This window comes from Oxyura jamaicensis, chromosome 2 (assembly GCF_011077185.1).
Source record: "Oxyura jamaicensis isolate SHBP4307 breed ruddy duck chromosome 2, BPBGC_Ojam_1.0, whole genome shotgun sequence".
NCBI lineage: Eukaryota > Metazoa > Chordata > Aves > Anseriformes > Anatidae > Oxyura > Oxyura jamaicensis.
Window position 1 is genome coordinate 103,989,484 of NC_048894.1, and position 18,263 is coordinate 104,007,746.

An 18,263-nucleotide genomic window follows, 5' to 3' on the forward strand; every position below is an offset into this window, starting at 1 on the left:
ATCACTGTGACTCAAGCTGGATTTGAACCTGTGACCTGAAGCTGAACCACTTTATATCTATCTCACTCTGATGCCTTGCAGGCATCCAGGCAACAGAAGATAAAAATTTAATCAGTTCAACTCATTGAAAATCTCAGCAGCATATACATATCAATATTAACTTCTGCATACATTTCTGTAGCTCAGAAGTTGTTTCCTTGCCTCCTTAGTGCACCAGGCAGAACAGAAAGCTGGTTGCAATTCTTGGTCTCTATGCACCCCCAAAGACAGTTAAAGGGCCAGAGATAATGCCACTGGAGGACAAAGAGAAAAAGGGTCAGAACGTCTTGCAGTTTTGTCTCCTGTGCTTACTCGTCCACAATATAGCTCCTCTAAGTGGCATAAACACTCTCTTCTTTTATGTAGGTGAAGTTGGCTGGCACAGATGAGATGCTTTTCCAAGGCAGAGAGCTTTTGAAAACCTCTCTCTCTGGCTTCTGTAAAGCTACTTCTAGGCAGGAGAAGAGCAGTAGGTGGGATATATAGACTAGGAAATAAGAACTGTATTATTTTTCACTTTCTGAACAATTTCTACTGAAATATACTTTCTAATTTTTAACTGTGCCTACCATTTTCATGCTGTAAACAAAACCTGTGCTTCCAGTATTTTCAGCACAGCTAGAAGTGACTCTTCTGACTCCTGCCATCATATCTGACCTTTTTTCTTTTTCTTTTTTTTTTTAATATAGTAAGACTGTCAATGGTTACGTGCAGCTTTGCAGAACTATGCTGTACTACAAACAGGAATAGTCCTGTTACTGGTTAGTAAAAAGTAGAATTAATAATAGGCCAAAACAATTAATAGGCCAAATTGCCACAGTTTAGACGTAAAACATTGCCCACATAATTCAATATGTCATGAACTCCAGCCATTAACAGAAGTCAGGCAGTTACTTGGACAGGAGAACAGAACTCGTCTGGTTTTCATCTGTTTCTCTAATAAGTTTAACACAGAGACTTTCCTTAAGAATATTAACTCCTTCCTAGACTTTGTAGGTCTCTACAATGAAAATGTGTGCTCTCTTTTAACAATTCAATAAAACATTTTTTTTATTCATCTGTCCTACAACCCATGGCAATAACATCAGAATTTTCTTACATTAAAGCTATGCTGCTTGCCAAGTAAAGTAAATACTTGTTTTACATCTGCTTGTGAGCAACATCTTAACATTTACTTAAGACAATAAAGGTACTTAATGGGAGTGCTATCAAACAACTGGAACTGTTTCATGATTTTCGATGCAGAAACCCACACACATTTGTGTAGTGCCTCACCCTAGGGTTTCCTCCAATTGTTACTGAATCTTCATTTAAAATAAAAAGGTCAAAAATAACAATACAATGTGAAGCTTTCAACCTCTATGCACCATTCCCTTGAGGGATCCAGATTTCCTTATATTTCCCCACTAAATGAAAGTGGGACTTCAGCTATCAAACCCCAGGATAGCACAAAGTCCACTAAAAACACCTATGTATCTCAAACAATATGTCTACAGATAGTAACTTCTGAGTAGGCCCTTTGATTCCTTCTCCTTCAGAAACTCAAGTACTATTTTCTGAAATCTCTCTTTGAATAAATAAGGGAAAGCAGTATAAAATAAGGCTGATGAGACAGCTCAGATTTCCGCATTGACTCCTTATAGCTCCCGTGATGCACTCAACTTCCTTTAATATTCAAAGTCAGCAAAATAAGATAGCCTGTTACAAAATCATTACTTCCCCTCCATAACTACCTGCTATGCCAGTTACCTGCTCATGTCAAACAGACCTGGAGAAAATATAAGGATTTACAGGTAGGTCTTTGTAAATATCGATTGTTGCAAACTTAAATTATTCAGATCATTTTTGGTCTCCAACATGCTGGATATAGCTGTTGAATATACCTCTGTGAAAACAGTACTTACTCTACGGGTTACAGTAGGGTCTCGTTGAGCTTTTGATATCAAGTGTCCAAGAAGTGTATTAGTTCTGAGAAAATGAAGGCGGATGTTTGTTGCTTTTGTGAATTCTCGAAGACTAGGGGAATAAGTGAAGTTTTTTGCTCCTGGGCGGCCATTTACCAAAGATACTACAATCTAAAAAAAAAAGGAAGTGTGTTTTTGTTAAAACATATCAACTGTAAGTATCAGTAGTGGGCACAGAGCCAAACTTTTGAGTAATAACAGAATAAAAAAAAATTGCTATTGTTTCTGAGCATATTTGCAGTACCAACTACACATTTCATACTGAAACCAGAACATCAGGAAAAAACATGTCTTGGACCCTCCTGAATTTTCATTACACATATTACACCTTTTAAAAAAAAAAAAAAAAAAAAAAAGAGTACCTCTGTAAAGAGTACCTCTGTCCTCTATCTCTTTTGAAAACAGTGGGTACAACACACAAAAAGAACACATTTTAGTAGGAAAAAAAAAAAACAATAGGTATAGTTACAAATAGTTACATGAACAGTTGATAGTGTCAAGGGGAGTTTTGCCTGAGTAAAAACACCAGGTTTTGGCTCTTTCCCAAAGCACATTTATTTTTGGGTTAAGGCACAAACATTCCTGGAAAATATTATTGTTACTAGGTCCAATGCCTGGGAGCATATTAATGGTCTTCTTGAAGAAAGTACACAGTGTTGCTTTAGAAAATCCTTTCACATGAACACAGGTTTATCTGACTTTCAAAACGTACTCCAGTACAATTTTATTTTTTAAAGAAAATTAGCAGTCATGAATCTCTATTAAATTAAAAATCTAGTGTGCAACCGAGTAAGAGACTTTCATTTATTTATAACCAACCAGATAACAGATTTCTATTTTCAAATAGCTCCTATAATCAGAAACATGTAACAGTAGACTGGGGGCAGTTCTAATTGCAGTACAATTATTTCAGGAGAAGTCATATAGCATGTAATAGGGGATGGTACCAGCAATAGTCTTGTACAGAAATTGTTCTTAAAAATATTTTATGTGGAAAATTTTATGGATATGTTAATGGGCAAATTCTACTTCAATTTTAAACTACAACTCCAGATCCATATGCATAAAACTCTGGAGAACTCTGCAGGAGTTTAGGTGTAGATTCTAACTGCATCAGACATAAAACAGGAACATCAGCAAGAGTGAACAGCACAGCCAGGAGTTTAACATTAATTCAAGTAACACAAGCCACATTTCTGCCTAGCAAGGATCATTGGCTAAAATCAGAGTAATGCTTTTGCAAGCACATGTACTATGTTATAGACATGTAGCATTTTGTATATTTTATCTTAAATGGTTACTTATTCTTGAATGGTAAATATCTGTTTCTACAGCCTTTGCTCCCATGAGGAATTCTTGTGTAGTTAGGTTCTATTACGTACATTGAAACTATTCAGAAAATGCAGTCAATATCTTCAAATGCATATGCATAAAGTGAGGTACCTAAACCATAATAATCTATACCAGTTGTTCTGAGCAGCCCCTGTCACCTGGTGACAGTTAAGAGATGTCAACCCACTTTCCAAATATCTCACCAGCTACGTAAATAGTTGGTTATAGATTTATTAATCTAATTTCAAGCAGTCATAACTGAAAAAATACTTCTTGTTCTATGTTTGTTTTTTGAAACAATGAACTTCTAAAACTGTTTACTTCCAAGATTACACATTATTTTTCTAAAAGCACTTACCTCTCCGTTTTCAAGAGGCACAATGCGAGAATACTCTGTAGTGCAAATGACATCATTGTCCCTCCTCACAGGAATATTAGCTTCCTTCCCAAAGCGTTCCAAACAATCTGCTTTGGAGTCTAGTCAAGTCAGAATGAAATTATTTTTATATATAAATAGAAAATATATACTACTGTATATTCTATTTTGAATTAACAAAGAAATATCCCCTGTGTTTTAGGTAAATTCTCCCCCTTACCTGAAAAATATAAAACAGTGCATAACTAACTTCCCTTAGTGCATAAAAATGGAAATTTCTAAAAACAAATCATTTCTTGTCCTAAGCAATTCAGTGGTGCCTGATAAGACACTACACAATCTTCCTAATGTCATCACACATACACGCAAAAAAAAAAAAAAAAAAAAAAAAAAATAAATATTTATCTACTCCAAGATTTTGTGCTTGCATTTGACTTTGACTTTTGCAAGGAACTCTGGAGTCCAATGGGATGAAGGACACTGTAGTTCTGATATACTAAAAATCAAGACAAAAACAGCAAAATAAAAAATCCCAATGGACTGAAAAACATTGATGTGCTGAGTTACAGTTTCCAAATATCATGCTCATTTTTAGTTACACTCTTTTCACTAATTTATTGCAGACAGCTAAGATAAGAGAAATGTATTTGCCATCCACTGTCTTCACTACACTACAGCTGAAATCTTCAGCAGGATCAATGGCATGATTTTCTTGCTACTGGGTGAATGATTAAAGAAACTATCTACAAAAGAGCAGTGGCACAAGAATTGATACTTACGAGCAAAATATTGCCAGGGAGTGTACGTTTTTCCAAAGTCCACTGATCTTTCTAAGATCCAGAGATCTGGACGAGGAGAATTTGCAAACTTGATAAGGATATAGGCAACATGGAAAAGCTGGTAACAGAACATGTAGAAATATTATCAGCAGCCTTTTGAACTCTATAAAAGTCATGCAATACTAAAATTAATGCCAGTAACCCCCCTTTTCTTTTGTGTACAGTGAGAAGGTGATCTGCAGTTCCATTCCCATTGAAATAACATTCCAGATTCTCAGCTGGTAGCCTCCACGCAGCTGTTATCAACCTACTTCACCTGACAATGTGCTCCAATACATTAAAAAAGCTGCAGTAGAACTCTGCTGTAAGCCATCTGTTACCTTTCAGAGTAGCTCTGTTTCACATCCAACTGATCGCTTGGGTGTGTTCATGATCTATTACTTAACCTTCAGGAGTTAGCATCTCAACTCTTTACTGAGCTAAGACTCATTTGCCGCATCCTGGTACATTTTCTCTGCTTCTGGCATTCTAGTCATGTAACTGTGCATGGAGTCAAATAAAATCACAATGGTATTAGTGAAAATGCACATATTCTTTACACTGGGGCTCCTTTGGCTGCATTTGATAGTAATCTGAGGCACATGTCCCTCACTACAAGAATCTTTCTAGATAACTTTGCCACTTCCCAAGTAGCAGAAGCAAGTCTCCCCAGAGTTTTATGCATGAAGTAACACAAGAGAGACTCTTATGCTGGTAGATCATTCATTGTCTGAAACTGCTCAAAATGCTTCATCTGTTCCAAGGCTGCCAAGGCCAAGAGTCCCACCTGGCTTCTTTAGGAGCTCAATGTGTATCACAGAGATAGACCATAGAGACAGAAAGCTCCTCAACACTACAGTAAATCTGGATTTGACAAGAGCAGAAATTTTACTATAAGCCTCTTGAGATAGTCCACAGTTATAAAAACCTGCACATCTGTAAAATTACCCTCACACAAATGACTGAATACAGATTGAGCCCTAAGGGCCATCTAAAAATTAAACAACCATGATGTGTATATGAGTTGTCAATAAAAGAAATCAGATACCAAGGGACAGACAATACTTGAGTGCAGCTGCACTGGAATTTCTCACTCAACAGCATAAATTCAGGAACTTCTGCTTGCAAGAGGGTCTTACTTGGTTAGGGCTCCTTTCAGACTAGATCTTCACGCATCCATCCCAGACATCAGCTTCTGAATATCAAAAGCACTCAAAAAAGAAAGAAAAACCTTCTCACAGAGGAACATGAGAATTCAGGGACTTCATGGAGCATGTTCTCATGACAGTAACTCACATCCCAGCAAAAGAAATTGAAGCTTTTTCGTTGTGCATTCAGTTCATGTAGAATGTACAACTACAGTTCAGGGCAACTGCCTGGTCTACACGCATTAAGGCATCACTGCAGCAGGTGTTGCACCTTGAAATCTATTCTAGAAACTGTTGATTTGATGAATGTTGCTGACCTCAGTCAGTGGGAAGGATAACCAAGAGAAGAAGCCCTCTCATGTTAGTGGTGGGATTTACCCTGCCAGCTTAACACCACCTCACAAGCACCAACTTCACTTCATGTGATACTAAATTAGGTAGCTAATTAGCCAGACAGTATCCACATTCAGGAAATGACTAGGTAACAGTATCAAGCAAAGTAAGTGGCAGTCATTCTGTTGACAGTTCTTTTCTCCAGAACTATTCACAACGATGGCACAGGTGGAAAAATGTCCTTAAATTACTGATTGAAAATCTCCAAACCAGTGGTCAGAAACTTTGGGGACTGTGGCAAGACTTGGTCTTATTGAGTTTTTGATACTCCACCTATGCAACTTCTGCTACTTGACTGGCAAGTTTCAGAGCAGGGATATTGGCTATACAGACCCTACGTGTCATCCAGTATGGCCATTCAGTGCAAAGTCTGGTATCCTCACAGGGAAGGGTAACAGTTGTGTCATTTCTAAAAGAAATTGGTTTATGTTCTTGCTTTTTACTGGCAGGATCTCTTAAAACCAGGTCTGCACCGGGCAGGCAACTGCCTATTCATTAATATTCTTGCCCCCCTATGCTTTAAGGTCTTTAAGAATTCCATTCTTACAAGCATATTAACAAGGGCAGACAACAGTCCACTTGCTCATCAAACCAGATTTCATCAAGACAATTGTCTTAGAAAGCTCAGGGGAATATAAAAGAAGCACACCGAAAATTCACACCGCTCCTCCAGGACACGTTGCTTGTAGTCACATTGTTGAACCACTACAACAATGACCTTCTACCTACTCTCCAAAAAAGCTGACAGCACCTGCTTCAGCCTGTCATGCAGTTCTGTTCTTTTTCTGAGATGCTCCTCAGACTGCTGACACAGGCAGTCTCATCTCGTCTCATAGCAGGTGATGCCTTCTCATAAGCATGAGCAAAATAGAAATCGTGAATTCCATTTCCACTGTGCTTCCTCACTGCTGAAGAACTGAAACCTGAAACATGCCCACTTACACATCAGCGTCACCCTGGACTATAACCTTTAAAGAAAACTGAGCCCAAAATGAAGACACACAAGAGTATTCTGTGTAACACAGCTGAATCACCATGCAGTGCCCTTCAAACACCTGTATGCCACATCTGCTGCACAGCTGTGGAACCGATTTAAGCCTGTGATTACTCAGTGTGTGTGAAGCTGAAGTACTGTCAAATACGTGCATTAGATCAGGAACCCACTCTTCTACCGGCTCTGCCAGTGCTTAAAGAACTGCCTCACAGCACCAGATTTGGCAGACTTCCATGGAAACCACAGAAGAAGAAAAAAATGTACAGCAACTTCAAAGCACCAATGCACATGAAAACCTAAAATAAAATAATAAAAAAATGCAGACCAAGCAATAAGAATAACAATATATTTAAATGAAATAAAAATCCCATGATTATGGTTAAAACAAAAGGTTTTTATTTCTTTTTGTTGCAAGAAGGTCAGCACCCCCTTTCTTCAGGAATCTCTCAGTAGGAATTGAGGCATCCTTACAGACCCAGAGACTTAGTAGTCAATCCTAACAATCAGCATTTAGCAACCCCCAGCCATAGATTTTTGCAGATGAAACTGTAATACAAAAACATCAACCAGAGAGAGCTGAACCAGACTTTTTGGTAGTTACCATCTGGAAAAGTAGCTATGGTAAAGGTGTAGAGAAAAGCCCATGTGGGCAGTTTATGAGAGGCATTAGATCCACCCAATGTGTTCCGTAACATTTAATCCCATACATGTAGATGCAGTGGTGCTAATGTAACATACACAAGTGGCTGGAGAAGCTCACATTGCACTGCACACCACGAGGAAGTCATTCTTTGCACGTTAGCCTCACCTCCCGGGATGCAGAAGCCAGTAATGAGCACAGGGTTTCCAATATTGTTCAGTTAGCATTGTGCATGTTGTACTCACACCACTTCTTTGTTTAACCTGCCACTGACACCGAGAAGCTATGCTTGTATTTAGTTATCTGAGTGTCTGTGAACGTGCCTCGCTGACACAGCTGGAGATGTTAAGTCCTTTCTCTATGACAGCCAATGTGCAGGACCAGAAAGGAAAAGTTCTCCACGTTTCACAGGCAGTATTCTGGAAAGAACACTTTTGGAAATGAAAGGGTAGTTTATTGTCCAGGTTCTTGGTCTTTCTGCCAAGACTGCAGGCAAAACCATCAATGATTGTCAGTTACAATCCTGAAATTTCTCATGCAGCCACTTTTCCATTGGGAATTGGACAAAGACCAACCCAATGCTCATAATTATTTCTTACATACAGCCTATTTCTTCAAAGAACACTGAAGTTATTCATATGGGAGAGGATCTGTATGGTTCAGACCTCGGCTGTCCAGGAGATAAACATCCCCTTATGAAGTCTACAGTGCAAAGTACAAAGAACACAGTAGGACTGTCAGCACTAGAAGAAAACGGGGCAGTGTGGAGGGTTGAAGGCTATTTTACTATGTTGAGTTGAAAAGTGAGGTAGTTAGGGCAACACATCACAGATGAAAGTAACATGTAGGAATGGACATAGGGAGGGAAGTGGGAGAAGGAGGCTTACAGACATTGAGGGAAGGGAGTGAGATCAATGAGTGGGAACAAAGATCTTCTTAAGAGGATGGTGAAAAAGAACCAGAGGAAGATAGTGTCAGGAAATCTAAGGAGAGCAGGCCTTCAAATATATTTCTGTAGGTTCTAGGAATAAAATCTCCGAATATCAAATACACACACTACTACAAACATAAAAACAAAAAAAATCCAGCCATTCAAAAGGTCTTTTAATTAAATCTGTGAGAAAACACAACACATTGACTACTTCTTAAAGCACAACATATGAGGAAGAAATGGTTTATTCAGGGTGTTTCCCTGATTAAATCTGGCAACTGGGCTAAGAATGTGCTTGTAGTGGGAATGAGGAATAAATGGAGCATGTTCCTGTACATGTTTACATGCTTTAATTGGCAGATGATATAAAAGCATCGTCTTCCACAGGCCATACCACTCATCTTAAATTTATGTTTCAGTTTCCCTCTCTCCCTAGAGAAAGTAATTTATTTTTCATCATGCACTATCATGCTATCCTGAACCTTCATCTTCTACATCTAAACAGAGTTCAGAAAAATAGCTGGGGGAGTATTAGTGTAATATTTGCTGAGCATTAAGAAAGACAAAGATGAGGGCACACCTGCTAAAGTCAGGCAATCCAAAAAGTCAGGGGAACAGCAGCGAAGTTCAGTCAAACATTCAGCATTCAAAAGTTTAAAATATGTTGAAAACTATGTTGGGAAAATCTGGACCAATTAAAGGTATAAGTGAGTCTTCATTTGATCCAAATATTTGAAACAAGTCGTGAATAGCCACAGCATAAATAGGTATGTTAACAGGATGGAGAGAATGCCTCAGGGATCAACATTATAATTATTATTCAGAAGGGCTGTGATTGATTAGAATTATAACTGTAGTAGAGAAAGGCAGAAAGGGAAGTAAAGCAGAGCTTTTGCTTTAAAGTTTTAGCTTTTTCTCATATTACAAAGTAAAAAAAGAGTGCGCATTCTTCTAGCATAAAGATTTAAGATCCTGAAGAGACTTGGACTGTCAAAATCATCCCCAGTTCTTGTGAAACGGGAACAGCAGTGGGTGGGTGTTCTAACGCCAATTTAATGAGCCCTCAAACTTTCATCATGGTGAAACTACTCAATTAAATATTGTCTTCAGAACACTGACAAAAGGCTCCACTGGGACTTCACTCTGAGCCTTAAAGATATAATGGCAGGAACACAGCAAATAAGAACCTTCTGACATTCTGCTTCCTCTAATTGTGATTATTTGATGACCAATTTACAGCTCAATAATTGCTCTTCTGCACACATATGTACCTTACTCTGTCCTATTTCGCACATACATAAAAATGCAAAAGCAATTCCATATTTTGTCTGAAGAAGGTGTCTTATGTTAAAATAAAGAATAGGACAAGCATGCTGTGAGGAAAACTACATTTCTGATACCTTCCCAGTATTATAGCATGTTGTTCCACAAGGTATTTAGGCACGTATCTAATTTTAAGCACATTCATTTTTCTTTAAGGAAAAAAAAAAAAAAAAAAAAAAAAAAAAAAGCCTTATTTCAGTTCATTTAAGGGGCAACTGCACTCTGAAAGTGTTTGTCTGTCTTTCTTGACTACTGAGAAAGCCTGCATGACTAACTGAGTAAGCTCTTAATCTTTAGGTCCCTGAAATAAGGTAAGGTGAATTGAGGTCTCAGTGTTTACCTGTTCACTTCAGTAGACTTACTCTGTCACAGTATTTACTTTTCTTCTTTTATGATTAGCATTGTGCATTACAGAATGAATTTGGGATGGGAGAATACTAGGCAAAACATCAAAATTGAATCTCAGGTTCAAACAGAACCTGAAACTAAGGTTTAACTGACTGAACACAGATACAATATGATGTCTGTGAAGGGAAAAGCAAACAAACACAAACAAACAAAAAACCACCACACACAGAGAAAACCTAACAAACCATCCACCCTCAATCATCCACCAAATAAAAGGATCCCTTCTTGATCACAAGTCCTGAAATCATTTTGACCTGTGTCTTGGATTCATTTCACAGTAAGGGAGTTCAGAGTAACCTTTCCAAATGGTACCAGAGTAAAGAGAAAGACACAGCCTCCTGCTGAGAAATCTTTTAATAACTACTAACTAATAACCAGCACATTGCTGGTCTCCAAGGAGTCCCATGAGAAGAGGGCACTCAATCCACATCCTTCCTGCTTATACATAACTCCTTTTTTCATGGTACAGTGGAAAAAAAAGCAAACACGCATGTAATTCATTTAAACAATAAAAACAGAAATTCAACAATCACAGCAGTTTAGTTTAACTACTGAAATTCTCCATTTCCATCTGGAGTTATCTACTATTTCTGCACTGCTGGTACACCAGATTAAAAAACAATACAGAATGAAGATATCCTCAAAATAAGATGCGTCCCAGACATGTGAGGCATAGGAGTATTAAAACCCCATGTAGTAGAAGAGGCAGAATGATTTGCACCTGAATCCCGAACAAAACAGCAGCTAAGTCTCAAAGATATTTTTTTGTTTTGTTATTGTTTTCCTTTATTATCCCCTTGCTATTAACTAAAATGAAAGCCAATTAAATATATATATATATATATATATCTTGCCCTTTATATCACTAGTGTCAGTAAAGAGTTACCACTGTCCAAAAAAAAAATTTTATATATATATTGGAGGCTGCAATATACATGTATTTTTAGGCATATATTTTCAGCTGGTGTAAAATTGCAGAGCATAACTAATTTTACTGGATCAGTGCCCAATTAGGGCAGCTGAGAATCCAGCCCTATGACTTAAAAGCTACAGTTACAGATGCAGAGGCTTTACTGTTATCTATTTGCCTATCACCTGCAGAAGAAATACGGGTGATCACGTTACTGTCATCTTACTAATTCCTATTACACTGTTTTTGCTGACCCTTCTTTTTTAGGCCATGTTATCAATATTATCCTGTCTACCTTGAAGATCTTGCTGGATGATAGAGGAGGAAGGATCCTGGAGGCAAAAGCAGACTCCAGATATTATTCTCAAAATGCGTGCATGGTAAGTGATTGTGAAATCTCTCTGTACAGACCCATGGAAAAGGAGAATATGAAATGTAAGACAGAGCCCCAGTTTTATCCGGGCAATTCCCTCTATAACCTCTGGTTAACAAGTTACAATGTCTGTGAAAGAAAGCGCAGTCATTGAATCAGGATGATACCTGTGGCAAGGACACACATCATTAAAATTTCCAAAATTTCCATAATAAAGTTAAATCGGTTAACAAGAAAAAAAAAATCATAACATAAACCAGACAAAAAATGTATGGAGTTGGAAATTAAAACAATTAGCTCAAACATCCCTCCCAATTGCAAAGCCTTTATACAGATGCAAGAAGTGATCAAACCTTAAGCAACAGCTCATGCACTCACCTGTCCCAGATCTAAAGTGACATTGACTTCGTTGTATTTTAAACCCATAGACAGAGGAGGACTTTGCCACCAACTCTCCGTTCCATCAATCGCATTAGTTATTGGGTGAGCTTTTCTGGGATCAGCGGCATTGCAATAATCACAAAACTGCCCCTGAAACACAGTTAATTAAAGAGATGGTATCAGTTGAAATCTTACTCACTGCAGATTCAGGATGTTAACGGAGATTCTGATCAGAGCTTTGACTATAAATGGAGTTAAATTTTGCTTCTCTATATTGCGTATTTTTTTTCTGTATAACGATTCCCCTTGCAATTCATATACACACTTATACCCTGAAACACACAAAAATTTATGTTACAAAAAGGAAATTCAGAAATCTCTAAGGAAACTACAATAAGTCTTTTCTTATCAATAAATTTACTGATACCTTGCCACAATTTTATGACTTAAACAGGCATGTCCACAGAAAATCAGTGAAACAAAGATTCTTATAGCTGGATTAAGACCAATACAAAAATTACCCTCAATTCTCTTAAAAGACCATGAAACATCAGCATATGTACACAGAAGACTGGCAGTGACAAACTGATAAATAAAATACTCCACTAGTTTGGGTGTGTAAGATTGGTGTTATAATTTTGTAACGTGGATTTAATTTTTTTCATGCTATTAAAGTATGTTCTGAAAAAGAAACTTCTGAAAAATACATACCCATGGAAAATGCAATGGATTGCACAGAGCGTTCCCTTTAAGGACAATGAAAGAATCCCATTAAATCTTCATTTGCATAAGTTACTACCCAGTTTTTAGTCCAGAAAGCCACATTCTGGAAATGCTCTGAAAATCTCTCCTTGACAGTTTCTAAAGATCTTTGTACTGTTGCCTACAATAACAATGAATAAACTTCATGAAACCAAATTGTCTTTTAATTTGGCATCTTGGCTTGCCCCACGGCAGTATTTTTATCTTCAAGAAAATGCATTTTAACAGTCTACTAAGATTAGTGAGGTATTGGAATTAGTTATTAAGCAATCTTTTTACTGTCCCATTCACATCTTTTTCCAGTCACTGGGTGTAGATAATTGATGTGATAAACCATGCCAGGTACAGATCTTTGTAGAACCCCAACACAAAAATAACATTTTCATTAAATGGTACCACCCTCTTAATAGGTACTTGATTCATGTGTTTAATCCATCCAGTCTGTGAGGTGCTGACCCTGTGCTGGATCTGTGTTTTAAGTAAGGTGATACGTCATATTTAAAGCATTCCCTTTATAAACTAAAGAGATTTTCAGAAAATTAAAAAAAAAAAAAAAAAAAAAGTGACATCTTTTGTTATTTCCACAGCCCGTGTATCCTGGCATCAAGTACATTCCTATCCTTTAAGCATTAAGACTCCCATATAACTGTCATTATTTTGTTTGCCACTGCTGTCACGCTAACCAGTGCAAACTAACTTCAGCAATCATACTTGTCCACTTTTAATACTGGAAAGATGTTAGGGCTCTCTTATTCTTGCTGGATACAGTCTTGCAGATTCACACTTGGTGAATCTAAGATGTTTATCTTTAGCAGAATTTGTTTAATCTCTTCCATAGTTACTAATGGTTTGGAAACTACATCATTCTCATGTGATACAACTACATCCTCTTGTGTCTTTCACATAAAAAACATGGATGTTCACTGAATACTTCTGCATTTTCTGCATACGTTGTAACTATTTCAGCATCTGCATCTAGCAGTGGTTTTGTCCTCATCCTGCTCTTCTGGCAAGCCCAGAAGATGATGATGTTGCCAGAAGACGTGACCACCGTTAGTTGTTCTGATTCAGCACTGTGATTGTCAGTCTGGCTGAGGGTTAAGTCTTGAGAATTCAACAAGTTATTTACTGACTTACTAAATCCATCTGTACACAGGTTGGTTAACTATGTCTGGGGATCAAGTTATAACACGGCTCTCCTCCAGCTCCGTCAGAGAAGGTGACTTGGCTGATTTTTGTAGAAACATCTACAATAGGCCAGGATACTTGGATTCTGACACAGCCAACACCACCTCAGGCTGTGCTAGCTACAGGCAACATTGCCAGTTGCTGCAATGAGGACAGAGAACATTGGGTCACAATCTGCTGGATCAATACATTGAGCAATTAATCTATGCAGTTACAGCTGCAACCACATCAGAGAATCTTTATAGGTAATATTTCCTGACAGATGCATACTTGAGGTGGAGTTCCAACATCGGTACTACACCACCACAAGCTTCCCTAAATGGTTTTGTAGGATGCATGAAATATGGTCTTTAGATCTCAATTCACATTCACAATGATCTGGCTGGAAATATACAGGAAACAGTTGCTGCCACAGCAGTTTCAGCTCCAATCTGGCATCTGGCTCCAATCCTCAAAGAAAGGCTGAATGAGTAGAAAACAATGAGGAATACTGAACACAAGTGTTGCATTGCCATACACCTGTGTTATTTCAGTATACCAGAGCACTTGATCTGAACTCAAGACACCACCGTTTTCTTTTAGGACACATAATTCAAAGAATTTCATTGCAACTGGAGTTTCAGTTATTTAAAGTACATTCCAGCAAACCTGCCAAAAAGACAGAAAAACAAAAAATGAAAGAAAGTAAGTTATTGGACTGAGCGGCCTAACCTGCTTCCCACTGGCAGTACCTGCAGGCACGCCACCCCCAGCCTGTCTGCCATAGGACATGTTGCAATTCCTGGAGACTGGGCATCGTGCCATCTTTTGATTTTGGCTGCAGTTCATCACCCAGGTAGGTGTGCATCCGCTGGTGACCTTGCTACCCTCCTTTCCCTTGGTTCTTCTGAGCAGGGGAAAAAAATGAGACTGCATAAAGCAGTGGGGATCAATGACATCGATGAAAATGCCTCCTCACCCATAAATTACAGAAAGCTACAACGATGAAGGACTTGTTCACTAATTAGGACCTAGAAGATCTGCGCCCACTGTCAAGGCAAGACAGGTATGGAGTTAAACTTTAATTCACACCCGCACACCACTGTGGACAGATCTGCAGGCAAAACCAGGCATGTCATTTATCTATCAGAGTTGCCAACATATTTCGCGCTGCAGAGCATCTGTTCACTCAACACTGCTCTTATTAAGCCATTGCCCCACTCGCCTATGTGCTAAACAAGGGAAACAAGCTGCTTTCCACAATGTAGGTCCAATATTCGTCACAAGCCTCAGACTGCACCTGGTGGCTCAGCTGTTCCTCTAGGGACTGCCCACCCTGCCTGCCAGCTCTTGGACGGGCTTTAAGGAATGGGGACAACAGGCTTCACCAGTGGACATATCAAACAACAAGCTGAACAAAAGAGGTTGATGCAAAAGTAGAAGTGAAGCTGGGGCTGCTCTTCTTCTCCTTGCCTTATTTTAAGTGCTTGTGACAGCACCGCAACAGAGCTATGTGCTCCTTTCATAAAAAGAACAACCACCCACTGCACTTTCTGATTTCTCTGCTTGTAGGGCAACAGCCACCATCCAGCTTTGGATACCCTCCAAAAGTGAGTGACTCCAGCACATAGTGCAGCTTTAACTTGGAATTGGCCTGACAGTGGCTATTACACCCATCACTGCCACCTTGTGTAAAAGCCAGCTGACCCTCCATCAGACTTCTAAGAAACAACACATGAATGATTATGCTGCTCTAAATCCTTTGAGATAAGCTCAGCTTCTACAAGAATTTAATGCACTTCTGCCCAGTTTTCCACCAAAGAAAAAAATAAAATAAAAAAAATCTCTTATTTACAGTGTCTTTGAATTTGCGAGGTGGAGTGGCTTGATAATATGCTCATTGTGCTGCTATCACATTTTCCATGGCTGGATTTCCCTGGCCTTCAGAAAGAATTTTCCAAGCCTTCTCAAGCCACAACAACTACTGGTAAACTACAGAAGTATTCATGTTATGTATTTCAATGGGGCTTTGTTAAAATTGGAGAGAGAGATGCTGCTGCATCCACATTTACACAACTGCTTCAGGAGGCGCACCAGGCTTCCTCGTGCCAGGGCTGAGCTGTCAGCAGTCCTAGGAACTTGAATCAGGAATGAACCATAACTGCTTCTAACCCAGGACCTGTAAGGCAAATATTTAAGAAGAGGATCTCTCCCCTTTCCAGCCTCTTCCCACATACAGAAAACCCTCATTTCCAACTGGATGGTAATATAAAGGGAACACTTAGAAAAATAATCAATGGCAATGCATCGCACTACATGCTTTGTTCCATTTCTTTGACCTGTTTATCTCATATTTATTTTGCTGATTTTTGTTATGCTGTGCTGTTATCCTAAAGCATGTTAGTAGAGATCTCACTGCAACAGTGGGCTATAGCGTGCTGCTGAGAAAGCAGCAGAGGTTATTAGCGTGCTAGGACCTAAAACAGCCATACCAGCAGGTGAATTTCGAACAGGGGTGCTGTGCTCAGTATGGAGGGACGGATGGCTAAACTTCAGAGACATGTTAGAAGCAGAGGAGCAAGCAGTTTCTCCGATCACAGCAACTTGCTCTGCCGCCTTAGATGAAGCATTTAATACCTGCAGCCCGGTTTTACCAACAGGAACTTGGTGTTGCTCAACCGGTAAGCATCTCCAAAGCACACTGAGCTTGCTGGGACGGAGGGCAGTACACAGATGCAAGGTAAATTGAGATGTCTGTGAGGCAGGGAAGGCATTACAGAGGGAACCTGGGGGCTGAGCACCCTGCTGCAAGGCAGTGCCGAGCCTGCGGAGCACTCTCCCCTCTCTTGAGCACCTGTCCCTGCTACAGAACAAGAAGGAAAAACTCTTATACATTGGAGCCTCTTCTGAGACCAGATCTTACGGGTTATTTCACTGTTAAAACACATAAATGCCTCTTAAGACTTGGAAACGCTAACCCTTCTTCCAGGACACCAACACATTAGATTTGCATTCTTTTTGTATCGCCTGGAGTCACGAAGCAGACCTTAAATCTTTCAAAATCTCTTTCAAAGTGCAGTTTCGTTCCGTCTGTCTCCTCCTCCCACCAAGAAGAGTACAAACAAAAGAGCTTTGGGAGGTCGGAGGCTTTAGGAGAGCCCCCCCTCCCCCGAGCTCTGATGGAGCCGGCTCTGAACACCAGCCCCAGCACACCACGGAGCTCGGTGCGTTTGCTGCTCCCTCCCCGCCCTGACAGGTTTCTGCCAAAGGACAAAACACACTTCCATTAACCCCCTCGCGAGGAGCTCTGCTTTTCCTTGCGGCATGCCTTGAAACGCCAGCGACCGTCCCCATCCTCGCTGCCAGAGCCCCTGCCTCTCCCACGAGCCGGCGGGGCTGAGGGAAGGGTCGGCGGCGCCATCACCCCTCTCGGTCCCCACCATCACCCCTCTCGGTCCCGTTACCCCTCTCGGTCCCCACCATCACCCCTCTCGGTCCGACACGCTACCTGGATGGCACGTCCCAGCGGGGCGGCGGCGGGGCCCCCCACCAGCTTGCAGTACAGCTCCGGCCGCCCGCCGCCGCCGCCCGCCTCCTCCTCCTCCTCCTCCTCTTCCTCCTCCTTCTCCCCGCATGTGGCCGTGGCCCAGATGCCGGCCGTCTCGGCCAGGTTGAAATAAGGCGGGTGGAGGCTGAGCCCCAGGGAGCCGGGGGACTCCGTCTGCGCCGGGCAGAGGGCGAAGAGCGGCGGGAGGAGCGCCCAGAGGAGCCGCCGCCGCGCCGCGGCCATCGTGCGCCAGGCTCTGCCCTCGCCGCCCCAAAGGCGGCCCTATAGCTGCGGCGGGCCGGGGCTGTAGCGGTGTGCGGGGCGGGGAGAGGAGCGAACACACCCCCGGTGCGGCGCCGGGACCGGCCCGCTGAGGCGAGGAGCCCCAGGGGAGAGCGGGGCTCCCGGGCACGGGGCGAGGGCGCGGCCCGGCGGCGGCCTCCTGGCTCCCTGAGCCGGTGGGGTCGGGCTCAGGTGTGGGCCCCGCCGCCATGGTGAGAGGTGACCCCCCCAGTGAATGTGGGGGGTAGTTCTGTTAAGGGACTGCAGAGAAATCTCCGAGCATCCCACCCCGTCATGTAACATAAATAAAATTAAGGTTTTCTGGGCTTTCTCCTGTACCTTCACAAAAGGTGTGCTTCTGGGGACTGCGACAGGGAACGGCATGGGGCTGGGACAGGGGAGGGTCAGGCTGGGGGTTAGGGAAAGGTTCTGCACCTGGAGGGGGGTCGGGCACTGGGACAGGCTCCCCAGGTCA

At 40.9% G+C, this 18,263-nt stretch overlaps 1 protein-coding gene across 3 annotated transcripts in view; it reads right to left on the reverse strand.

Annotated features, from left to right (window-relative positions):
• Positions 1–17,780, reverse strand: part of LAMA3 (laminin subunit alpha 3) — a 112,814-nt gene extending 95,034 nt beyond the window's left edge. For all 3 annotated transcript variants that reach the window (XM_035318301.1, XM_035318302.1, XM_035318300.1), the window contains exons 1-5: positions 17,468–17,780; positions 12,028–12,180; positions 4,491–4,608; positions 3,694–3,812; positions 1,944–2,114 (exon numbers count right to left, since the gene is read on the reverse strand). In XM_035318301.1, the coding sequence (XP_035174192.1) occupies positions 1,944–2,114; positions 3,694–3,812; positions 4,491–4,608; positions 12,028–12,180; positions 17,468–17,749 (843 nt within the window). In that variant the 5' untranslated portion in view covers positions 17,750–17,780. The remainder of the gene's footprint in view (positions 1–1,943; positions 2,115–3,693; positions 3,813–4,490; positions 4,609–12,027; positions 12,181–17,467) is intronic.
• Positions 17,781–18,263: the final 483 nt, after the last annotated feature.